We start from the raw sequence: 26,638 nt of genomic DNA on the forward strand, positions 1-26,638 counted from the left end.
TTATTTTTCTCTGTGTAGTTTTGGTATTCACTTGCAATATATAGCTAGGTTTTACAATAATAAAACTCTATAGACAATTGAAAGACTATTTTTAATGTTCACATGACAACTAGGCTTTTCAAGAGCTCTTTAGAGTGATTATAGGAATTTATCACTCTTGTGTAAGTACCCTTTAGAGCAGACATGTCAAATTCGCGACATCATGTGACGTCACGCAACACATCGGGACGGTTTTGCCATTGTCGGCAATGGGGTGGGCGCGGCTTCCAGATGACACGTCTGGCCCGCGGGCTGGCAGTTTGACACCCCTGCTTTAGAGCTAATTGAAATATTAGTAAAATGTGATTCAAATAATTGTTTAGCCATGAGGCTTATAGTATGCATGTGTTTCTTGGATTAAACACAAGCATTATGTCTAATCTACTTTATGGGAAAAAAATCAACATTTTTCTTTATTATCTTTTATAATAAGTGTTTGTATTCCATATTCACAGCTATTTTCTTACTTATTATAAAGAATAATGAAGAAATATGCTGAATTTGGAGTGGTACTAAGGAAAGGCAGTAACTGCATAATGTCTGAGAATATATCTCATTCTTCTTCTTCTTCTTCTTCTTCTTCTTCTTCTTCTTATTATTATTATTATTATTATTATTATTATTATTATTATTATTATTCACTAAAAACTTCCTATCTCTGTCAAGCTATTGCAGGTCAAGACAAGAAAGAAAGAAGACATTCACTATAAAGTGTGGACAGGACAGGAGAGGCTGGAAAAAGAATGAAAAGGAGATTAGACATAGAAGCAGATTTTTTTTTCATTATTTAGTTTATAATGGGCAACTCAGCCCTGGGGGTCAATAACCTGGAAAGAAGCATTTCAAAATATTTAGAGCAGTATTTTTCAAACTTTGCAACTTTAAAATGTGTGGACCTCAACTCCCAGAATTCCCTAGCCAGCATGCTTATAGTTGCCATGTTTGAAAAACACTGATTTAGAGAAATTCTGCCTTAAATAAATGTGGGTTGGAAATTTGTCCAGAAGTCTCCCAAGACTTTGTACTTATCCCATGATTACTGCACCATTAGAGATATCTTACTGAAGCCTGTGTAATTTATGCTCCTTGATCTTGCACAAGTATGGAACTTAACAGAAATGAAATAATTACATGTTCAGGCTAGCTGAGATCTTACAGATAAAGAGTTAGCACAGAAAGGCAAAAATGTTACACTTTTTATAAATTTCTTTCTTTGTTATATTAATGAACCTTTCTCGATAATCTGAGTAGCCATGCTCTCTTCACTAGACTTCATACATTGCCTTGCATTATATTTTTATGAAATAATTTTATTAAAAGTTTAATTACAACAAAGAAGAAAAATATATATTCCCAATTTTATGGTTTTTAAATCAATCTTTCATCAGTCATGATATTAAGATCGTTAACTTTTAAAAGACTATAAACAGAAAGCTGGCTATATAGTTATGTAGGAGAAAATGTGCAATTCTGTAGTATTTGAGAAGCAGCAGGTGTCCATGTAATTAAACACAGAGTAGTAATACAAATCCACTTGGGAGGAGGCCTTGGGTTGCTCAGGAATGGGTGGTGTTGAGTCCAGATCACTCACATCACACTCTATAAAAGGGCCCAGAGGAGTCTATTGCCAACATATTTCTTCTGTAGAAATCATAATTTTTCTATCTTGTTCCACTTGTCCAGCCCAAGGGTGCTTCCCTGTTCATATAATCACTTTGAGAAATGAAGTGGCACCCAGAAAGCAGAATTATTCCTCTTACTGTTCATATATTAGTTCATATATACTGTTCATATATACTGTTCATATTGTAGTTTGAAAAAGCTATCAGCTCTCTTTGAGGCATAATAAGTGATATGATTGTATTTCCCACTTGTCTCATATTAGAATGCATATTATTTTTTTAAAACTCTATCAAAACCAATGTCAATAACGATCATAACCACCACATCATCATCATAATTAACACCATCAAATAACATTTACATATCCCAGGTATTTGGAAAAAACTCAAAAGGTGAGTTGCCAAATCTAGTCTAAACATCTAGCTATATGACAAAACAACAACAACAACAACAATCCCTCAATGAGGCTCTACCTTGACATGGTTGTGGGGCTTGTGTGCTCTAAAGAAGATCTGAGCTAAGCCAGAAGTTCACCTACATTGGACTGGTCTCATCAGAGAAACCAGATGAAAAGTATCTGTCCCATAAACAATATGGTCAGTTTGTATTTTACAGAAACCCAAATTGGTCAAGGTCAACAAGGACTGTGTTAGGTGTTGGAGTTCCTGGACAAATGGGCTACAGCAGAGGTCCACAACCTTCTGGGCACCAGGGACCGGTTACGTGGAGAGAGGTTTATCTGTGGATTGGAAGGGGCGTTGTTTCATGTACTGCCTGCATCTCGCGGATGGGCCTTTGCTTGTTTGTGTGGACCGGATTCTGGCATGCTGTGGCCTGGTGCTGGTCCATGGACCAGGGGTTGGGGACCCCTGGGCTACAGAACTCAGAATTGTTGGCTGAGCAACAAGAGCCAGCAGTTGCAGAACTACTGGAAGAAAAGTTGTTTATCTGTCACAAATATACAAAGATTGAAAACAAAGAAATGTGCCAAGATAAGATCCAAGTAAGTTAGAACAGATGAAAGAAAAGAAGCTGAAGAAAAGGAAGGACCAAATAATACCTGACTGAGAAATATCTAGAAACAAGGAAGCACTGGAAATAATAAAGTAGCAAATAACAGCTATAGGCAAGAAAATCAGCAGATACAAAGCTCAGATTGCACACTTTAGCAGAATCCCCAATGTCAGTCAATTTCAGTCAAATCAAAAATGTTTTTGCCAACTCATCGATGGAAAGAATGCAGTGAACCAATCAATACTTGACAAAGAAGAAACAGTGCAGTTCTGGCCAAAGCTATGGAACAACCCAAAGAAATACAACAAGAATACAGTGTGAATAAAGGAGGAGGATATAAGAAAAAATGCTGAAGTGAAAGAGCAGAAATGGTGAGGAAAAAGGTCAAGGAAGATCAAAATTGGTCACCAATTTTTCTGGGTGAAGATGAACTACATGGATTATGGTTGAAATATATACATCCACTTGTTGCCAAGCAGTTTAACAACATATTGCAATGAGGTAAAATTGAAGATTTGTTAACATCAACTTGATAATGAAAGATCCAACAAAAAGGCCAGCACCAGGCAACTACAATTACTGCTTACCAACACCTCAGCTCCTAATTGACAAAATGATTCTGGAAATTTGCAAGAGAAGAAAGGCCAACTTGAATATAACATGGGTTGATTACAAAAAGGCATTTGACTCCTTGCTATATAATTGGGTAATCAACGGCCTAGAAATAATAGAACTCTGTAGAAACAGCAGAGATCAGTGGCAGAATGGAAGACACAGTTGTTGGTCAATGGTGACAGACAAGGAGGGGTTAAATCAAGAGAGGAATCTTTCAAGGAAACTCACTCTCACCACTGTTATTGGTCATTGCACTGATTCCTCTGTCAACCATACTGAACAAGTCAGACCTGTAAACATTGGATGTAAACATTAAAAACATCTGCCAAGCTATCCCACCTTCTTTCCATGGATGATTTGAAACTGTATAGAAAACTATCTGAAATAAAATCACTGCTTAATGTTGTCTGCATATACAGTCAAGATATTGGAGTTTGGATTGGATATATGTGCTACCCTTACCAACAACAGGGGAAAAATAGCGAAAAACTGAAGGAATCAAGATGCCCTATGGAAATGACATCTGGATGTCTGGATGAAGACAATCACTACAAATACCTGGGCATCCTTCAAGCTGACTGCAGCAAGCACACTGAAATCAAGAAGGTTAGAAGAGAATACAACATCAGGGTGAATAAAATCTTAAAGTCCAAACTCGAAGAAAATACTTCAAGGCAATTAATATCTGGGCATTTCTAGTATTAGATACCCAGCTGGAATAGAGGACTGGACTCAAACAGAACTAAAAGTCCTGGATAGGGAGACCAGAAAAATAATGACAACGAATCATGCCCTTAATCTAGGCAGTGATGTTGATAAACTCTACTAACCAAGAAATATAGGTGGGTGTGGAATGTTGCAAGTTACCAGACATTTGAAGAAGAAAAAAGGAGATTGGAAAAATATCTGAAGGACAGTGGAGAAGATGCACTGAAGTTAGTATATCATGAAGGCTTACTGACTTTTGAGACTAAACCGGTCTATAAGAAAGACCAAATGAAGAATAGAAAAAGTCATGGTAAGACAAAGTATTACGTGGCCAGTACATTTAAAAAATAAAAAAAACCAAGCATGCAAAGCAAATAACCGGAAGACCTGGAAATGTCTAAAAGCAGGAAAATTGAGGAAAGAGATCAAGGAGTTAATTCTGGCTGCACAAGACCAAGCCTGGAAAACAAATGCACACAAAACCAGAACTGAGAAAACAGCAACATAAAGCAAATGAGGCCTCTGAAAAGAAGCTGAAAAACAGTGGACCGCACAGCTGGCTTCTGCAAAAAGACTGCAGACTGACTACAAACAACAACATGACAAAGTAGCAACAATGGTACATCTGATTATATGCAAGAGATACCATCTGTCTACAAGCAAGAATTGGTAGGACCACAAAATAAAGCACCAGAAAATGAAGAAGCTAAACTGCTCTGGGACTTTAGAATTCTAACAGACAGGCACCTGCCACAAAACACACCATGTTCAAAAACTGTTCATAAGAATGACAAAAATTAAAAAAAACTCTGGATAGTGGATGCAGCAGTATCTGGAGATAGCAGTATGGAAAAGAAAAAAATGGAGAAAATCACAAAATAAAAGACCTGCAAATAGAAGTAGAACAACAGTGGTGAAAGAAAGCAAAGGTAATATGAATAGTAATAATCCCCTTGGGTGGAGGCCCAAACATCTGGAACATTACTTGAACATCGTTGGCATTATAAAATCACCATCAGTCAATTGCAAAAAATAGTTTTACTTGGGACAGCTTAAATCCTGCAAGGATACCTTTTATATCATCAAACATCTACCTATCGCAGGTCCTTGGAAAGGATTCAATAGGTGGACAAAAATGCCAAATCCAGTCTAAACATCTAGCTGACTGCACGAGCATTCATAATAATTTTTATTTCTATTCCACTCATGGGGTCTTAGAGGAAATTAAAACAAGGAGGCTTTTTGCTGAATTCTTATTAAGCTTAATCTTAGTTACTCATAGAAATTATTCAGGTACCAGTTCAGGCCAAGGAAATGCTGATTTTTTCTTCTTCAATTGTTTCACTACTAATCCATCATCATCACTTCAAACCTGCCTGTTTTACTGTGGTAAATCATTATATAGCAGAGTCATTTTTCCTTCAGGGCAGCCTTGGCAATATGCAATTTAGTTTGATTGATGGCAAAGGCAGGGCTTAATTTCAGTTATTATAAATTATTTTTTGCAGCATAGAAGGAGCCATAGTTCCTGTATTTTTTATTTTGATTTCTAAACATACCGTACTTCATTTGTTAATTCTATTGTATCTTCCTCTGTTCCGTCTACATTTTAATTGACTCTTCCCCCCCCCCAATTAGATACTTTGTTCACATTAGACCAATAGATCATCAAATAAATCAATCCAGAATTCTTCCAGACACAAATGACCTGGCTCAAATTATCCTACTTTGGACATAGTATGCAAAGACTTTAAATTTTGGAAAAGGCTCTGCTGCTGGCAAAGTTGGAAAGATCAGTAGCAAAGTGGATGGATTCAGTTACAGCTGTGATGGGTGCACTGTTGGAAGTTCTGAAAGACCAGAATTACTGACAAATAATCATGGAGAAAATCTATCTATGTGGTTGTTCAGAGTCTGCACCAACTTAACTATGCCACATAATCAACCAAAACCTATCTCTATAGGCATATACATTGGCTCCCAGTGCCTTATATCAGTTTGTTGATGTAATGGAATGTATGAGTGACCCTGGGGGAAAAAGAGAAAGAGCCGCTGCCTAGGAAACAATCAGACAAGAAGAGGTGGGGCCTGCAGCCACTTAATAGTCAGAAAAGGAAATTTTTGAAGGATATGCCATAATAGATCAAACAGTTAAAAGTGGAGGCAGGAAATTTGTGCCTTCAGACTTGTAATATTCTGTTAATGTAGTTGTACAATGAAGTAGAATTAGTTTATCTTGCTGTATTTCTTGTCAGACAAAAGCAGCATCACACTGCAAGCTCCACCCCTTTGGAGGTGCCTATGATATTGCAGTGTACATGGAAAAAAAGGTGGGCTTGTAATGAATGTTGCAACACTGCTGCCATTTTTCTGACCCCTATTGTCTCCCTTGGAGGCTGCTGGTGTTTTACTTCTGACCTTCCAGTTGTCAGGCTCTCGGTTCTTTGCACACACATACTCATTTCTATCTGAAGAAAGTAATATTAAAAATGACTTTCACATTCATTCAGCCTTTCCTTGAGTACCAGCACAATAAAAGATTTTAATGTGCTCATATCTCAGCCCCACTTCAAGATTTTTTCCTATGTGACCTTCTTGAAACATCCCAATCTGTTTAGAAGCTATTAGTTGCATTCAGTATGGAGAGTGGAACAATGGATCAAATGCAGTGAAGCATATTTCACTGATATATTTATTGCAGGGCCATCTATGTTGGGTCAAAAAGTCAAGATGGTGGCTGCGATTTTGAAAATGAACAGCCACCTCTTTTTTAACAGACCTTTTTTATCCTCCAAATGTGCTACACTACAGATCCTGAAGATATTTCATGCAAAGAGGAGTAATGAGCGACACAAGTCATGAGCACCCCATACTACAAGGAGCTGGGCCTATCCCTCCTGCAACCCTAATTAGAACCAGCCATGGGGAAGGAGGATAACCCACAAAATAATCCCTCCAGTCCAGAAGAATAATGCCATGGTATCAAAAACTGCCAAAAAATCCAGGAAAGCCAAGAAAGTTGTACGATTTATGTCCGGGGCCACTAGAGATCATCCATAAATGCCATGAGTGCCATCTCAGTAGTATAGTCCAGCCTGAACCCAGACTGAAAAGGTCCAGATGAGGACACTGGATTAAAGAAGCCTAAAATAAGCACATATGATGGCTCCAATGATTTGGATCAAACCAACAAGGATAAAGTGACATTGCATTTTAACAATGGTTACTACAGGGTTTTTTTGCCTGCTTTCATTTCAGTTTTGCAACTACAATTATTGGTGGATAATTAATGAATTCTATGCTGGATCCTTTGTGACAGTTTTGTTTCTTTTCCATGCTGTACTTCAGCTGGGCTGCCTGTCTCCTCCCCCCCCCCTTTTTTTAAAAAAAATAGAGTAATGTGCCTTTAGTTATCTGGAACAGACGCTATAGCTGGCATTCTTGCAGATATTAGCTAATAGGCACATCCAGCTGTTTTAGAATCAGTCCTAGTGAAAACCTGGAGCATATTTTTCAAGGCTAGCCACTGGATAAAAGAAAAGTATAACTGTACTGAAAACCTGTGCTATTATTATAGCTGTTACCATTTTTGTTAACAAAAGGATTTATCTGCCAAAGAGGATTTGTATGAATTCACTGTACTGAAAACATTCACCGTTTTATATCTGCTTGCTTTCACTCAGATGCATTCCGGAAGTTCTCTAACAAAATATTAGTAAAAGCCTCCAAGAAAAAGCTTGCTTCTGTTTCTTTTAAGCTTGGGGATCCAGGAAATGTTCCACAACATTGGGTTCAACACAAACAAGAAGCTGCCCTGTGCTTAATATCATTATCTTGGACAGAGAGAAAGAAGCAGAGGTTTTTTTTAGCTGATCTTAATAGAAAGAAGAGTGGATTTGACAAAAAATACTGGTTGTCTTATGAAATGTAGGATGCTACCTAATAGTAAGTGAAATCATTACAACAGGCACAAAATGACTAATGTCTCCCCAAAGGAGTCCATTTTTGCTCCTTTATCATAAATCTATTAACTATAGATGTTTCAGATTGTACTTTTGCCCCATACATCTAACATTTGCGTTCTTCTTAGTGTTGTATGTTCCCCCAGGTATCTTTATCTGCATTACAGTACAGAAAATACTGCCTTTCTTTAGACCAGAAATGGAGGGATTGGTCCCCCATTTGTACTAACCAGCAGCTGAGATTGTTGGGTAGGGGGTAGAACCCAGCATCTGGATTGCACAACTTCCTCATCACTCCTCCATAATGTGCACAAATGGGTGAGACATGGAATATATTCTGAACAACACTTACTGGAAGCAGTCAGGATATTCTGCAAGGGCCACATCAATTACATCCAAAGCATGTTGGTATTGTTTTTGTGATGAAAAAAGGAGGGCCAACAAATGAAGAGAATTCATATCATCCTTACACAGTTTCAGTGCTTCTTGGAGATGTTCTATTGCATCACAAATCTGCAAAATAAATATAAATGATTGCTCAGTTATTCATCCTTTCAGATCAGTTTCATTTGTTCTGGCCTTTTGACTACAACAAAATAAAAAGAGTCCTAAAGTTAAAATATCAGCAAAGGCAGAGTTATTAAAATCTAATTGCAAGGAGTAAACCAATTGAACTCCCCAGCAGGAATATTAAAACATCTTTATACAATCCTAAAATCCTATAAAATAACACTTCAGTTATTTAAATAGTATTTAAATAGTAGCAGGTGACAAGTATTTTCGAAGCTGTTAAACAAAAACAGGAAGAAAGTTATTACCCAACTGATCTCTTAATCACGTTATCTTTTTAATTTAACCATGTCTTGTATGCATTACTATAAACAAAGGGTGACCTACTTTACATTTATTTATTCATTTATTGAACTTACACTCCTCTGAATTCAACTAAATCTTGACTTACAAGATATACAACTCAATAGCAATGAAAATATCAGTGGTAAAAATCCCAACATAATTGACTAGAAAAATGAAAGTAAAAAAGAATAATAACAGGTCAATGCAGTACAATGTAAATCAAGAATTTTTTTTCCAAATAATTCCAAAATTTGAAAACCTATAGAAGAGGGACAAGTCTGATCTCCAAGGGGGAGTCATTTTAAAACATATAAGGAACGGTTGCTGGAATTGGGTATGTCTAGTTTAACGAAGAGAAGGACGAGGGGGGACATGATAGCAGTGTTCCAATATCTCAGGGGCTGCCACAAAGAAGAGGGAGTCAAGCTATTCTCCAAAGCACCTGAAGGCAGGATAAGAAGCAACGGATGGAAACTAACCAAGGAGAGAAGCAATCTAGAACTAAGGAGAAACTTCCTGACAGTTAGAACAATTAACCAGTGGAACAACCTGCCTCCAGAAGCGGTGAATGCTCCAACACTGGAAGTTTTTAAGAAGAAACTGGACAGCCATTTGTCCGAAATGGTATAGGGTTTCCTGCCTGAGCAGGAGGTTGGACTAGATGACCTCCGAGGTCCCTTCCAACTATATTATTATTATTATTATTATTATTATTATTATTATTATTATTATTATTATTATTATCTATCAGGTAGTCTTTTTTAACTTTAGAAAACATGAAATGTTGCAATCTTCTAAATTATTTTGCTAAATGACAGGAACTCACCAATAATAGAGGCTTAAAAACAAACTCAGTGGGCTTCTAAACTCTTACCTTGAAGTCAAGGAATTAACAGAACAATTATTTTAATCTAGCTCCTTTAACAGTAGCCACCAAATTGGTTGATGAAAGTTTTAATCATGGCATATAATCTGCCAGATACATTAGTGGTATCATTCACCCTTTGGTTAATCAGAAAGAGAATACATTAGATATTTTAGATTATTCAGAATATTAACATATATTAAAATGTTTACTATGAGCTACTCTGACAAAAGCAGAATATTTTAAATGTTTTGGCTAGCAGCCTCAAACTATACTTCAAGCATGGTTTAAAGATTTACATGCAATTAAAAAGAAAAATAGGATGAGTATAGAAAATTCTGCCCAAATATCAATTGATTTTTATAATATATTAGGGGGGTATCCTAAACTGCATCTGGGGCCTCCAGACTGTTCTGATATATAACCAACAATATATAACACTAAAAGTTAGTTGAACAATAACTTTCAATCAACACTAATAGCAAGAAGCAGCCAATTCCAAATTTAGTTCAAAGAAAATCTTTTCTTAAAAAGCATAACTCTCTGAAAAAACTATGATGGCTTTAAAACAATCTTCTAAGCATGCAACTTAATAACATGGTAAGTAAAATAACTTTGAAAAAAACCCCCAAAACTATTCAACTCAGTTACAAAACCTACAGTAATTCTTGAAACCCTAGTGTGGGAGTGAGCAGCATATGATCTTTCCACTTCAGTGAACTTCAGATATCAAGGAGCTCCAATAACAATGACCAATGATGAAGAATAGTATAAAATATAGTCCAGCAACATCTGAAGGACTACACGTTGCCCACCCTCATCTAGAAGCTTTTCCAGTCATTTTATGTCTTCCATAAATATGCATAAGAAGTGACTTAATAAAATTATAATTCAGAAAGTTAGCAAAATATATGTAAATAGCAATATGCATATGGGCCTATTGAAGCACCCTGAAGAAAGACCAGTGTAAAAATCTATGCCGAAGAAATTTTACCTACCTGCCTAATAAGAGCCAGCTGCAATGAGATGTAGAGGATAATTTGGTGGTCTTCAGGTGCTAAGTGATGAGCTCTGTAAAACACAAATGTAGCTTATGCAGCACTGCAAAAATTATTTACCATAAATTTACCAGGGATAGATGAAAACTCTTACAATCAACCACAAAGTAGAATCACCCATTTTAATGGAGTGAGCGGTTATTATATAGTGATACTTCATTAAAGCTTCACAAATTGCATCAGAAAAAATATCTGATCTGAAAAGCCCATTTGGGAAAGCAGAAAACATCTAAAATTTATATCAGAGAGAACTAAGTTTCAGCACCCATTCAGCCATCAAGCTCTGTGGCATTGAGCAACTGTGGTATGTGAGACCTAATAAATGTAGGTGGGTAAACTTCTAGGGCTAGGAAGATTCAGATTCAAGAGCCTACTCAACCATGAAATTCTTTGAAGTATATATCGCATCAGCCCTGCTAGATGGTTAGTCAACTAAATCAGCTGTGAGAATTAAATGTGGCGGTATCAGGAAGCCCATGAATGCTTGCAAGTCCTAAAGGAAAGTAGAAATGAATGTTTGTGTGTGAACAAACAAACCATAACACATATCACCTGAATATTAAAGCATGAAAAAGGCTCCCAATAGATCAACCTAACAATCATAACTGTTTCATACAAAAATTAGTGTTCTGCAAAGTTCAGAGGTAAAATTTGAGGTCCTCCTTTTGCAACCAGACTTGAATGTTACACTGCCTCCATATATGGATGCACCAGATAGCTGTCATAGCTATGAGCTGTTGGTGGATTTATCCACCATGATGCTTACATCCTTCTGTAATAAAGGAATAGGTTCAGATCTCAGGTTCAATCTCTTGTGACATGATTGCATGGATAAATGTCCACCATCTGGAATAATAATACATAGGTCTTTCAAGAATGCAAAGGGTCTTTCAGGGATATTCTCTGTAGGTGCATTGGTTCAGGTGACATTTCGATTGGTTTCGGGTGAGGTATCATCAATATGCTCTGATACTGAAAAGCATAACCGTGAGATAATATAATGGAGGTTCTTATTTGCTGTTAAAGGCTGACAAACTTAAACAGAACCCAAATAATAAAGGCAGCCTGGCAGTTTTTTTGGCAAGATTTCAGAAGTGGTTTGTCCTTGCCTCCTTCCTAGGCTGACCCAAGGTCACCTAGTTGGTTTTGAATCTAGAGTAAAATTAGAATCCATGGTCTCCCAGTTTCTAGTCTGATGATCTTACCCACTACACCTAAGTGGTTCTTGTATCTGGTTATTGCTACAATAAATCTATCAAGCAAATCCAATTCAAATTCATGATATCAAAGAAAGCTTAATGAGAAATAATATTCAAAGTAGGCAAAACTGAGCTTAAGCAATGAGCTGAAGTCAAATGCTAGGAATTTGTAGACTGAAAATCACAGATAGTCTTTAAAAATTCATATTGTTACAAGGACTGTGGTTGCTCTCTAAATATCAGAGCCTTCGATCTCCCGAACCAAGTATAGCAGGCCTAAATCAGGTCAGGATGTCCTGAATTATTTTGCTTAACCAATCCAAATCTTCCTTTGATTTCAGGTTCTGTATTTTTCCATTTTTTACATTCTAAGTACCCATTAAAAGCTGTACATCCTTTCTTGACACTGTATTTGGCACCTCTTACAATTTACTATTAGGTCCCGCAATGGATCCCTCCCTTGAGTCATCAATAGGAGTACATATCTGTATAGCACAGTTATTAGATAGTCACTTATTCTGACATATTCCATTGTAACTAAGTTCACTTATTTCATATTCCAGTTGTATTTATCCTTGTAGATCATATAACTCCTCTTTCAATACTGGCTGCAAAAGTGACCAGACTCTCCTATGGCTTTGGTCTGACCACATCATCCCTGCCAGAACTTCAAAATGATAACATATGTACAGTATGGCCATGTCATGACACAAATTCTACTGTTATGTGTTTGTAATGTCTGATGCAAGTTCGTATGTCACAGCACACATTTTGTGACCTGCCTCCTATTCCCCCTCCTAAGAGTGCATACATGTAAAACTTTGATCTTCTTCTCCAGTAACTAAGAGATTGCTACCTGACCTTGAGAGTCTCCGCATCTGGCACCCAAATTTCTGAAAATGATACAGTAATGATCATAGAGTTTTCTTGTCAGCAGTACCAAAGTGGAGTGTCCTTGTCTTTGATAGATTTAACTTTCTTCTCCATGCATCAGAGATACTTCCTCAATATTTCCTAGTAAGGGATACTAGGGATAATACCTAATACTGTATTAGGGATAGTATACCTAATACCTAATACTGTAGCTATTACCGCATTCCCCTTCCCCCAAACGGAGAGAGATTTGCATTAAAACTGGATATGTCAACTGATATGCACAGACCCATGTTTAGGAATAATTACGTAGCTAGAAATTCAAAACATTTGGATATAGCAGGGAATATTGTGAGCAAGTGAACACTGTGATACCTCCTGATGAGAAATGATAACTCTCCTTTAGACCCTCAACCAGCCTGCTGGAACTATCAGTAGAAGAGTTATGGACAGAATTCAGATAGATATCTTATTTTTACTGGAGATACCAGAAGTGTCAATAAGAAAGAGAGCTACTGCACTATCTAGCAATCCAGCCTCTTTGACATACAGTACTAGTTCTAAGGCAGGGGTCTTCAAACTTGGCCCTTTTATGACTTGTGGCTCCAACTCCCAGAATTCCTCAGCCAGGCACCCTGTTCTAAGGGTTTCAATGTCCTTCTCTCACCCTTCTGTGGTAACAGACTTCTTGCTACTCAATTGTTAGCCCTGGACACAGGAGACACCTGCACCATGTTCTGAAAATTGTCTGTCTCAGTTATAAATCTGCCAAGACTGAAGACAAGAACCCTGAGACACCTGTCCTGAACTTTTTACCTTTTTTAAGTTGGCAGATTCAGAGAGGCAATTTTAAGGCTCTTGTCCCATCTTCCTTTCTTATAATTTTAAGCTGGATTTAAATTAGTAGCCAATCACACAGAGTTCCCCATCACCCTCACAGCACAATTAACAAGAGAAGTAGAACTACAGTGGAAAGACCATTTGATAGAAAATAATGTTTTGATTCCTCACATATTTTCCTTGCTATGATTCTAATTCTAAAATATTATTCATGTTTCAAACAGAGAGATGCTCAGCTCAAGCCCCCAATAATATGCTAGTTGAATGCCAATTGGTAGGCAAATTATAGTCAAGATTAAATCTTTGACATAGACATAGAGGAAGGGAAGGCACTTCAAAACTTCAAATGCCATTAATGATATTGCTCAGAGCAATTTAGAATGGGTGCATTCATACTGTGATACTATTCTCCTGATATTAAAGAGAATGTCTTGGTTTTAAAAAATCTGAAAAAGAGTCATTCTAATTTAACTGAATATGAAGTGATTATTACCAGGTTCATGATAGGGTCAGGTTTTTACTGCTTTCAATAACTGTGTAAAGCAACAAATGTCAACAGGTGAATTTTTTCCTACTCTAGAGCAGCATTACCCAAACCAATGGCATCAGCAAAAATTACCCTTTTCTTAAACAACTATTGATGGTACAAAAAGCATATTGTTCTTTTGGTCATGCCTAGGGAATCTTCTGCCCAAGAGGCAGGTTTAACCTCACACCTCTCAGATCTGCCAAGACTGTATAAACAAGTTTCCTTCTTGGCTTTGGCTATTGGGCTTAATAATATACAGTTATTATGAAAAGCTATGCTTTCCTTTGCTGTTTGTGTGTGTTTTTCTTTTGGAGTTACAAATTATCCCTGTGCTTTTCTTGCCTTAAAACCTTGAGAGTACAGATAGTCCCCAAGAACACAAGGCTACTAGTTCAAATTTTAGAATCTCCAACAGATGGATGCTATCTACAGATTATACTAAATTAAATCTTATCCCATCAAAGCTCTTAGAAAAAATACAGCTTCCTTTTAAAAAGGCAGATATTCAAAACATGTATGTACATACCCAGCATACTGAGCATTCATTCCCCTTTCTTTAACCTTGTAAGCCTGGCCATTAGGGAGAAACCACAAATAAAAAGAATTCTTATCATATCTTAAATCCCTCTGTGCAACTAAGAAGAATGCAGATTCTACAACTGTTGAGCAATTGGCAAGAACTCCTCCTTTAATTCCTTGACCAAATGGATTTACTAGCAATATGGCACAATTGACAGTGTTCTCTCTTTGAAAACTGAAATGAAGGTAATCTGAAGCATGCTGAGCCTCAGCCACTTAGTTGGTTACAGATGACCTAGCACCTCTATTGTTCCTGAAGCAATATAGCAGGTCAAGAGAATGTTTTTGCTATTCTGGTGTGTCCTTGACTGGAACAGCAAAACACAGTTGTTGCTAAGAACACATTTAATTCCTTAAATGATGTCAAACAATTGGTGTGCTTATGTATAGTTTAAACCAATTGATATCAGTTATCCAAGGTTTCACAGAAGACTATTTCCCCAGTTAGATCTAAAGTTACCCCCTGAGATTCTCTCCCATTCAAAACTGGGTTCAAGAAATGTCAAGTCAAACTAATTGTTCATCTAGCCCTGTAGTTCAGTCAGGCTGGCACTGGCTCACTCCCACAACAAGCAGACCCAGGATGTCCTAGAACATAGAATATAGAACATGGGATAATAATGCTGGAAGGGGCCTCGGACGTCATCTAGTCCAACCCCCTGCTCAAGCGGGAGACCCTATACCATTTCAGACAAATGGTTGTCCAATCTCTTTTTGAAAGCCTCCAGCGATGGAGCACCCACAACTTCTCAAGGCAAGCTGTTCCACACTGGTTGATTGCTCTCACTGTTAGGAAATTTCTCCTTAGTCCTACAGTAGGTTGCTTCTCTCCTTAGTTAGTTTCCAACCATTGTTTGTTGTCTTGCCTTTTGGTCCGTTGAAAAATAGTTTGAACCCCTCATCTTTATAGGAGCCCCTCAAATATTGGAACAATGCTATCCTACAGGCTAACATGCTGGTAGGAAAACAGTGCTGTCCTACATACAAACTATACACTCTGCCATGATCTATAACCTCCCTGAAGAATTGCTCTTGGCTCTATCTACCCAGTTTTGTTTTGTTTGTTAATTTGTTTGTTCCTTGTTCCTTCCTTGTTTGTTTTGTTTGTTAATTTGTTTGTTCCTTAGCTTTAAGGAATTAGCTATACACAACACTCAAAATAGCCTCACTTGACATACAGTACTACATAATTCTGGCCCATTAAAATGAAAGCCATAGAACCAGAGAAGAAAATTCAAAGGCCACCTAATCCAACTGGCTGACAATGCAGGAATCAACTGATACAGAGGTTCTGGCAGACAGGCATCCTGACTCTACTTAAAGGTTTTTCATATGGGGAAGTCCATCTTTTGAGACAGTTTGTTACATTGCTAAACTGCTTATAGTGCTCAGTCATTCTGTCCAATGATTAGGCAAAATTCCTTTTTTTGTCATTTGAACTAACTTGCTCAGATGCTGTTTTCTAAAACAATAGCAATCTGCTCCTTTAATTGTGTGACCAACTTTCAAATATTTGAACATAAGTTATCTCTCCCATCTTAATAGCGTTTTTCCAGGCTAAATATGCTTCAGTCTTCCCTCACTCTTTTTGCATTTTATATCTGGGCATATTCCAGTTTGTTCGCATTCTTTTAAAAATATAGTATCCAGTTTAATTAACGACATAAAGATATCCACAACATGCCTGCACAACTGGTGTCCTATTAAGCTTCAGAAGAGCCAACAAGCTATGCATCTGTAATCTGTTAGGAATAGAACAGAACAGAACAGAATAGAATAGACGCTGAAGGGACCTTGGAGGTCTTCTATTCCAGCCCTTTGCTCAAGCAGGAGAACCTATATCATCTCAGACAGGTATTTGTCTAGTCTCTTCTTAAAAATCTCCAGTGATGGAGAGCCCATGATTTCTGGAGGCAAGCTGTTCCACTGGTTAATTGTCCTCACTGTGAGGAAGTTTCTCCTTAATTCCAGGTTGCTTCTCTCTTTGATCAGTTTCCAACCATTGTTTCTCGTCCTTCCCTCTGGTGTTCTGGTGAACAATGTGACCCCCTCTTCCTTGTGGCAGCCCTCAGATACTGGAATACTGCTGTCATGTCTCCCCTATTTCTTCTTTTCTTTAGATTAGCCAAACCCAAATCCTGCAGCTGTTCTTCGTATGTTTTAGTCTCCAAGCCTTTGATCATTTTAGTTGCTCTTCTCTGAATTTTTTTCCAAACTGTCAACATCTTCTTTGTGATACGGTGACCAAAATTGGCTGCAGTATTCCAGGTGTGGTCTTACTCAGTGGTGGGATTCAGCCAGTTCGCACCAGTTCAGCAGAACCGGTAGCTAATTTCTGGTTGCCCAGGTCCAGAACGGACTTGGAAGCGGCATCCACACAGAGAACTGGTTGTTTCATATCTGAATCCCACCACTGGTCTTACTAAGGTTTTATAAAGCAGTACTAATACTTCACATGATCTTGATTCTATGCCTCTGTTTATATACCCAGGATTGTATTAGCATTTTTGGTTCTTGCTGCACATTGCTGGCTCATAGTCAAGTAATCCAAGGTCCCTCTCACAGTTACTGTTTTTAAGCCAGGTCTCACCCAATCTGTACTTATACCTTTGATTTTTCTTGCCTAAATGTAAAACTTTGCTTTTCTCCACATTGAAACTCATTTTGTTGGATAGGGCCCATTGTTCAAGTTTGTCAATATCTTTTTCGATCCTGAGTTTATTTTCTGGGGTGTTGGCTACTCCTGTCAGTTTGGTGTCATCTGCAAATTTGATGAGTTCCCCCTTCAATTCCCTCATCTAAGTCATTTATGAAGATATTGAAGAGTACTGGGCCTAAGACGGAACCTTGTGGTAGCCAACTGCTTACTTCTCTCCATGTGGATGTAGTGCCATTGAGGACTACTCATTGAGTATGGTTTGTCAGCCAGCTACAGATCCATCTGGTGGTGATGTTGTCTATTCCACCTTTTTCTAGCTTACCAAGGAGTAGGTTGTGGTCTACTTTATCAAATGCCTTGCTGAAGTCTATACTATGTCCACAGCATTTTGCTGGTCTACTAGTTTAGTCACTTTATTGAAGAATGAAGGAGATTGACAGTTCCCTTTTTTATATATGCTTAAGCACTTAGCAAAATAAGGAAGCTTCTTCATATATCCAAAAATCTCTTGTGGTTTGGATGATTCTACCTTTTGGGGATTATGGAAGCTGAAGAATGGACTTCTATATGTTCTTAAACTAAGGAAACAAAATGCTGAAGAAATTATTTTCTTAAATAATCGTATTGTGAAATCTTAGTGAAATATTAATTATATGCACAATGGAAAAATTGCTAATTTAGGGGAGGGTGCCATTCATGGAATATAGATTTCTACAGACTTCCACTAATAAGATCCCAGGTTTAATCTTTGGTCACTCAGTTTCTTTCTTTCTAACCTGCTTTAGTGTTAGATTATTGAAAAGACCAATGAAGGGATATCTTCTAGGTCAAGGGTCCCCAACCTATGGTCCACGGCCCAGGACCGGGCTGTGGGCTCTTGGCCAGCAGGCCATGGAAATGGCTGGCCAGTGCACACATGCATGGGTGTGCATTCCCCCCCCACTCGCACTAGTGCCCGCGGCCCCGTTTGCACATGCGCACAGGCACAAACGGGGATGCTAGCACGGGGCCGGTGTCTGCAGCCTGTTTGCGCATGTGCTGCTAGACTGGGTGGTTTGCACGGCCTGTTTGCACATGTGCACGGTGCCAGTGCATGCCACATGCACAAACGGGGCTGCTAGTGCTGCGCCAATGTGCATTGCCCCGTGCGCATGCATGTATGTGGATGCATCAATTTTGAAGCTGCTCTCCTTCCCTCCGGTCCGCGAGACCAGAAAGGTTGGAGACTTCTGTTCTAGGTGATTTAATTGAAGAGTAAGACCCTAGGGAGGCTGTAGACTTCTGAAAAATTTATTGTACAAAATCAGGATACTTATATAATCCTTGACCGCTTCATAACTAAATTAATATAGAAACACCACTCTCTACACAGAACATTCTGAAATCCTTTTTTAAAAAACAAGTTTTAAGTAGGTCTTCTATACTCACTTCTGTGAAATTATGCCTGTTTTGCATGGCCTCAACTTTTTTCAAAACCACTATTCATCTCCAGTTAAGGTAAGGTTTTTAATACTAACACACAATTCTGCATCTAATAAGTATACATGTGCCCTACTCAGAACACAAGGAGCTAAGTGAATTCTCCCAGTGCCCCCTGTCGGATAAAAGTGGATATCGATATCATCCAAGATTTATCCACTTCTAAACTGAAGTTAAGCTATTAAGGAAATAAGCCACAGTTTACAGGAAAAGGTCAAAAGGCTAAAAATAAATGCAGTTTAAGAGTAATATGGGACAGTAATTATATCTAAATAGTACAGTAATAGAGAGGTTACATCTGAGTCTAAGAATGTGTGCCACTTAAAGCCACCTCATTCATTCCCTTCTCCCGCATCCCAAGAAGCTCAGAGACATGTAAAACTATGCTGGCCAGTTCTACAGGCAGAAATATGCCCTCTGGCTGCCAAAAAGGTATTCTTTATAAACCTAAAAATCAAGATTTGGGAAAAGAAATCCTTAAAAATTTGAACACATTTAGGAATGTAGTACGAGTTTCATATTAAAATGTAAAAACAAGCAAATTTCTGCCAGCTGGGATCTGGTTTTCTCCCCACCCCCAGGTTCTTCTCACCTTTCTAAATTCTGAAGTGCTCTCTGATGCAAGTCATCTTGTGTGCTTTTCAGGGTAGCTGCAAAACAATAAAAATTAATACATCAGGGTAAGCATTATTCCAAACAGTACATCTGAATAGTTGGGAGCTCTTTATTCTTAAAAAGTTATACAAACAGTCTGACATGGGTCCTCAAACAGCATTTCCTTAAGAATGTTATGTTTTATTTTAAGACTTTTTTCTTCAAGAATCTTGCTGGAAAAAATATTTCCTGTCTCATTTCCAGTTATTTAGAAACCAGATACCATTATTCACTTTTTTTATTATAAAGAATATCCAGGTAGTATCAGGACAAAAATAAAATATCAGGGTTAGGGAATATCTCCTTTCAGTATGACTTTTCTGCATTTAGGATCTTAAAATGTTCTCTCTATCATTTCCCCCCACACAAATTTGATGATGGTTAGTCTCAAAGGTATAGGTGGCTCCAAAGTCAAGCCAACTTCATGCCCCAAGAGAAGACTATAATCTAGATCTCCCCAATCCTAGTGAAAGAATCGATCCATTAAACATGAATAACAGCACTTCTTCTCAGTCTTATTCCATAACCTCAGGCAGGTCTTTTTCAAATGGCCTTTCTCAGAGCCTTTCTCTTCCCTTACACCTTCTCTGTGAAATCACCTTCTGAAGAAAGTCACAATGGTAGTCATGTGATGATAAAACAGAAAACCACTGCCCAAAGAGAAATAAAATCCAAAAACTTTGTCTTTTTATTTTGCCAAATCGGGAGATGGGGGGGCATCATATTCTTTCTTTTCTGATACTAGGGGCAGGTAGTTATTAGTATTGGTGGTTTTATGATTTTGAAGCTTAATTTTTAGTGATTTCATTGTAACAAACTGACTTCTGGGCGATATTTTCTTCCAAGAATGTGGATAAATGACTCTCCTATTAAATTGTTCTAATAATTCCTTTGTAGTTCTATTAAATTACTTTACCTATTATTCCAGGTTTTTGGGGCTTAATAAAATGTTAAGTTGACTGCACTTAGTGTGTTTAATTATTATTGCTTGAACTACGGTTAACACACTTTAGCTGGACACAAAATTGTCTCCCTAAAACATTTACCTCGCTTTACCTAATGTGTCAACCATTTTCCAGAGACAGATTTCAAAAGATTATGTTGAATCTAGCACTTCTGCATGATCATCTGTGCAAAGCTCTTGGAAGGCTGCCTGAAAATGAAAGCTGAGGGACTGCACCTGCTGTCCCCTTGATATAGAAGACGTGTCAAGAGTCTGCTGCTTGAGAAAGAAGGGACAAAACTTTGCCAAAGGGTCAAAGAGTACAAATGTCCTCTGGAGATGACATAAACTCTTTTGGGATAGACTTTGGCTCCTGGCCAGAGCATAAATAAGCAATGACAGAGGTTGGCTGAATGGCATCTTCACTCATTCTTCTGCTCTCCTGAAGCTCCAGCTAAATCAGCTCAAGTTTCACATGGTATCATCCCAACCTCTACCACATAGGAAGCAAAAATAAATTAAGGAAGTTAGAACTAAAGCTGCAAGTGCGATTATGTCAGTGATATCAAGTAGGACAAAAGAGAATTACAGATGTCTTTCTGTAGACAGTTGGGCAATGTGGGAGATGAAAAAGGAATCAAGAAGGAAGATAAAGCTGGATTGCAAATGTTTCCTGGCACCTTGTGTCAAATTAAATTTCAGTGGGTCACTTTTTTAGATACTAGAGATTATCCATCATTTGGTTAAGTGTCTTCTTTTCCTCTGGCTTTATCTGTAGAATCTGTTGCATTTGAAAAGTGATGGATTATATAATTGCTAATCTTTCCAATTCTATATCCTTCAGTGTGAGATTATTATGGGATCATTTGTACTGTATAACAACAAGGATGGCTCCCATAGTTATCTGCGCAATACTGTTGAGTAATGTCTATGGAGATTCTCAATCATCCAGTTCATGGTTATCGCAAAGGTGCTTTCCAAAAGGCAACTAGACTTTGCTTTTTCTTGAAGACATTTTACTTCTCATCCAAGAAGCTTCTTCAGTTCTGAAAAAGTTTCTTGGATGAGAAGTGAAACATCTTCAAGGAAAAAAGATAAGATAAGATAACCTTTATTGTCATTTTTATACTGTGGGCACAATGGCACACATCAAAAATGAAATTTAGTTGCCCGCTCTCAAAGTGAAACATATACATGACACACACCTAAACATACTATGAACAACATATGTATAGACCCACATCCCTACATATACGTAGCAATAAATATTAAATATTGTCCATCTTGAATATATAATGGAAGGAGGAAGCTTGAGCGTTCGCAAGGTTAATGCTGTATGGAATGAAACTCTGGCTGAATCTGGATGTTCTGCTTCGGATACCACGAAGGCTCCTCCCAGAAGGTAACAAAGAAAACAGGTTGTGAAGAGGATGTGTAGTGTCCCAGACAATCTTACGGACCCTGCTCAAGCAGCGCTTCTGTGCTATGTCCTGGATGGGAGGGAGGGAGGGAACTGCCAATGATCTTTTCAGCCATCCTCACCATTCTCTGCACTGCCTTCCTGTTCGAAGCAGTGATGCTTCCAAACCAGACCGTGATGCTGTATGACAGGAAAAACTAGTTGCCTTTTGGAAAGCAAGATGGGACTGGTGAGTAATGGTATACCTTTTTTATATAATCAGTGATGAGTTTTGGTACTTGGTTACCAGTGAGTATCAATGTTCAGCTTCAGATAAGATACTTTTAAAAATGCAGATTATAATAAAAATTGATTCTTTAGTTTGCAAGATCATTTTCTGTTCATATAAGCCAGAAACAGAGTTTTTACTTCAATAAAGAGTTAAATCCAACTATTTTCCATAGCTGGGTGAATTTTAAACAATTATTCCATTTCATTTTTCCAGCTTTCATTATCACAGTATGTGTCCTGTAAATTGAAATTGAAGTGCAGGAGACAGCAACAAAGATAGCTGGAGGTATGATAAAAATTGGACTATGTTTAGCTTCGAAAAAAGTAACGGGGAAAATAAAGGAAGTTTTCAAATACTAGAAAAGCAGAAAAAATACTAGAAGAATTTGAAAAGAGGGTGATGAATTTTCTTTCTGCTGGTCTGAGGCCAGGATTATATCAAATATACTTGCACAAGAGGAAACATTTCAGTTAAAGATTAAAGAAACTTCTTGTCTAAGTGATAGAACCAATTCACCAAAAATTTGTTAAATTTAATAGACTAAATAAGTCACATTTGGCAGCAAAGTATGGCATTTTAGTCCTGCTATCTTGTTTCAAAGAGATGATCCATCTAAAGCAGGGATCTTCAAACTTGGCCCTTTTATGACTTGTGGACTTCAACTCCCAGAATTCCTCAGCCAGTGTGCCTGGCTGAGGAATTCTGGGAGTTGAAGTCCACAAGTGATAAAAGGGCCAAGTTTGAAGATCCCTGATCTAGAGTCTGGATTGAGCAGTTATAATACATTTAATGAAATAAATACCTACATAAAATCAAATAACCTCAGTTATAATATGTTTAATGAAATAAATATCTACATAAAATCAAATAACCTCAATGTCCACAGCAGTTCTTTAATTCCATAAACAATGGAAGTTAGAACTGATCAACAGTGATAGTTGACAACAACAGATACAGAGGGAAAGTATTTTGGAATACCAGATTGTTGGACATAAGCAATGAATCCTCACCTATGTTCAGGTGAAAGGAATTAGCTTCATCACTTATTTATGATCACCAAGAGACATTTTTCTTTATTGTTTTTTTATATTGGCTTAGTAAGATTATGTCATGATAATTTAGCTGCTTTAGAAACAGAAAGGCATAATGAAATATTGGCATCAATAAAACAAATAGATTTTGTAAAGCAGAAGTTGGCAACATATTGCTGGACCAGACAACTATGTGCCTACAGGTTAATTCTTAACATGTCTAATATTTAAATGCTTAAACTGACTTCTTCAAACAATAGCTGTGCAGATCACATTTGACAAATCAAAAGATTACCATCAGTTGCTTGAAGGCTGTATGTCAGGCCTAATGCTAAAAAACCCTTTGCTAGGAATTCTCCAGCATCTTCTCCCATGCGAACAACCATCTTGGCGAAACGTTCTCCTTCCTCCAGCTAAATTGATGAGAGAAAGGGAGAAACATTAGAGGAAATATCCTTTGCGACGTCTTAATAGAATCTCTAATTCTAATTCTTTGGAATGAATTCAAGGTTAGCAAGTATCAGAATTCACTGCTATAAGATGGTGATATGCTTGACAAAAAGCTAGCTTTTCCTAACATGGTGCCCAGCTGCAACACATTTGAATCCTACCAGGTGAAAGTCTATGATCATTAGTGAAAGATTTAGCAGTAATAGTGACTCTGGATTTTGGGAATAAGAATCTGTCAAGTATGTCACTTCTATCATTGTTAAAACTGCTCATATTGCTCTGTGTTTCACCCATATGGCAGCCTGACTCTTGAGCAGATGGAGAATCAGCCAAAGTTTTCTCATCCTGTCCAAAATGTGTGGGGTGGAGGGTAAAAGAACGGCAACGGTGAGGAGACAGAAACTTTTGACTATAGATTCATTACTGGAGCACAGATCTTGACCCATGCAAGCCATACTAGCCATAGAAACATAGAAGTTTATGGAATCAGAGACAGATAAAACCCCTGGGGTGGTAGAGAGACCCATAAATGAATCAATAGAGACAAGAAGAAAAGGAAAGGGGAAATGGGACAGATTGTTATCTAGGATTTACTGAACTTAGTTGATGGGCCACATAGTGTGACATTCAACCTCCTCATAACTTCCAGAGAGGCAACTACAAAAACCAAGCTGATGGTTAAACTGGTCAGCAGAATGATAAGGAAGAAGAGGTGGAGGTGGAGGAGATTTATAGGTTGCCCAATTCCAGAATGAATCTGGCAATTGAAACACAGAAAAAAATAAAAAATAAAATCTTACACAATCCAGACAATTGCACCATCTACCAAAACCCTCACAACTGAAAGGGGCACCACCAGTAGCCTACCACAAGGCCTGGGAGAACAACCACATTTTTAAAGATTTCTGGAACACTATCTGGGTGGGAGCCAAATGGATGTTTGGGATGGTGTCAGGGTAACATTCCAGTGGGCAGGTGCTGCAACAAAGAAGACAAACTTCCTGGATCCCTCTAGATAGAATTATTAGATTGAGAGCACACTGAATCTACTTGATCTTACTGGACAGGCAAGCGAGCCTTAATAATGATTAAAATGATGATTATCTTACAAGCAGAAAGGGCATACTCTTAAAAGAGCACATTTATGGTTCTTCCAAAGTTACTGCTGATCTGGGCAATATGCAAATCTTGGTCTAATTTCAAATCCTATAGCAAACATTATATAGAGATCACTGATTAAATCTAATATTTCACCAGTAGTCTACTGATGGAAGGGAAGGGGAAGAGAAGGGAAAGGTGATGTCTGAAACAAAAGAAGAGAAAGAGAAATGGGAATGTGGGTGGCAGAAACAGAAAAGTGTTGTCCAGTTTAAAGTTTGATCTTTCTCATCACCAACTTGCTGACCCCAAAGAATGCCCCTAATATACTGTAGTTTCAACGTGAGATGAAATTATGCAGATAGGAGGTACAATCTGCTTATAAAAGACTGTGTCTATGACATGTTAGCACTCAGATAACAGGTCTTTGGGATCAATTATTAACCGTGTCAGTTGTGATAGCCTTATCAAAATATGGACCACATCTAGATGGCAAGAAGATATGGAAAACACCATCTTCTTGCTGTCATTCAGTCTTTTGCAGCTCAGACTCAGTATGATAAATTCTAGCTGTAGGTGCCCAACTACCGGTAGGTAGTGCAAATTGTTAGGTTCTACTTCTTAGAGATTTTGATTAGTAACTCAAGCATTTTTTAAAATGGTGTTAACCTGAAACTAAACCAGGTCAGAAACAAATATTTTAAAAGCTTAAATCTCTGCAGACATGAATTCAATTGAAAGAAGCCATTTTCTCTCTTTTTCAGTTAGTGTCTTGTCAATTGCAATATAAGAAATAATTATAATGATGGATCTTGGAGAATTACTAAGAAACTCTTTTTCAAAGAAGCAGCTATAATACTTTCAGATTTTCTGAGTAATAATAGGATATGTGCCCAAATAATAGTGCTTGCTAATAGCAACTATCATAGACTCCTAACCAAGCTTTTCCTTGACATTCTGTATGAGACAGAAGAGGAGAACAATGAGGTTTATGGGGGAAATTATTAGTGATAATAGAAGAGGATGACCAACAGTCAGTGTGATTTTTCAGAACACTAAACTAGAAGAACATTCTGGGACAAGAATAAAGGACCTAAAAAGATCGGCTAACTCCAAAGATTCCTCAGCTGTCAGAAATAACAAGGACAAGCTTCCAACTCTCTCCTGGGTTGACAGATGTGCATAGAAACACACTCAGCAAGATATCCCAATAACATATGCCATTGTAACATATAATAATCTGTGTTTCCCACTGCCATCATCTTTAGTGAAAACCTCATTTTCTTAGTAACCTACTGCTTGAGAACTATTTTTCCTGAGACAGAGGGAGGCTTTTTCCAGCTAACCATATTATTTTATTGCAGGTTTTTGAAATGTATGATTGAACTAAGCCTACAGGCACACTGACAAGGAATAGACACAGCAGGTGTTGTCCCCTGGCAAGAGGCTGCGCAGCTGGTGTTCAGCTGGCACATCTCGCCATGTTGTTTCTTTCTGTTGTGTTTTCCCACCCACCCCCTTTCCTTTAGGTGAACAAGGCCATGCATTTTAAACTATACTCTTTACATCTAAAAGTAACAAGCAAACAGTATGAGTTTTCACCAATAGTAATTTAATATTGCAAAGAAAGATTAGGTGACAGTCAGGAGCATTATTAGCAAGATATCTTCTTTTTTAAGGACATGAATATTTCTTAAAATTAGAAAAATCAGGTGGAAGATTTTAAAAAGGAGGTTAAAAAAATGAAAACAATTCTGCTAATTGTACAATTCTACAGGTTTAGGAATAGAAAACGAAAGATGTTTTAATCTCATCCACTCCCACAGTCTCTGCCATGCCAAGAGACTCGTAAAGAACAGTTGATATATTACATA

General features: G+C 37.7%; 1 protein-coding gene across 1 annotated transcript in view; it reads right to left on the bottom strand.

Moving 5' to 3' along the window:
• TTC7A (tetratricopeptide repeat domain 7A) overlaps positions 1 to 26,638 on the bottom strand; it is a 155,918-nt gene that overhangs the window by 74,004 nt on the left and 55,276 nt on the right. Inside the window, exons 12-15 of the mRNA XM_015816404.1 lie at positions 23,512 to 23,629; positions 19,490 to 19,547; positions 10,680 to 10,752; positions 8,314 to 8,474 (exon numbers count right to left, since the gene is read on the bottom strand). Of these exons, the coding sequence (XP_015671890.1) occupies positions 8,314 to 8,474; positions 10,680 to 10,752; positions 19,490 to 19,547; positions 23,512 to 23,629 (410 nt within the window). The remainder of the gene's footprint in view (positions 1 to 8,313; positions 8,475 to 10,679; positions 10,753 to 19,489; positions 19,548 to 23,511; positions 23,630 to 26,638) is intronic.

Source organism: Protobothrops mucrosquamatus, unplaced genomic scaffold, assembly GCF_001527695.2.
Source record: "Protobothrops mucrosquamatus isolate PMUCROS unplaced genomic scaffold, P.Mucros_1.0 scaffold448, whole genome shotgun sequence".
NCBI lineage: Eukaryota > Metazoa > Chordata > Lepidosauria > Squamata > Viperidae > Protobothrops > Protobothrops mucrosquamatus.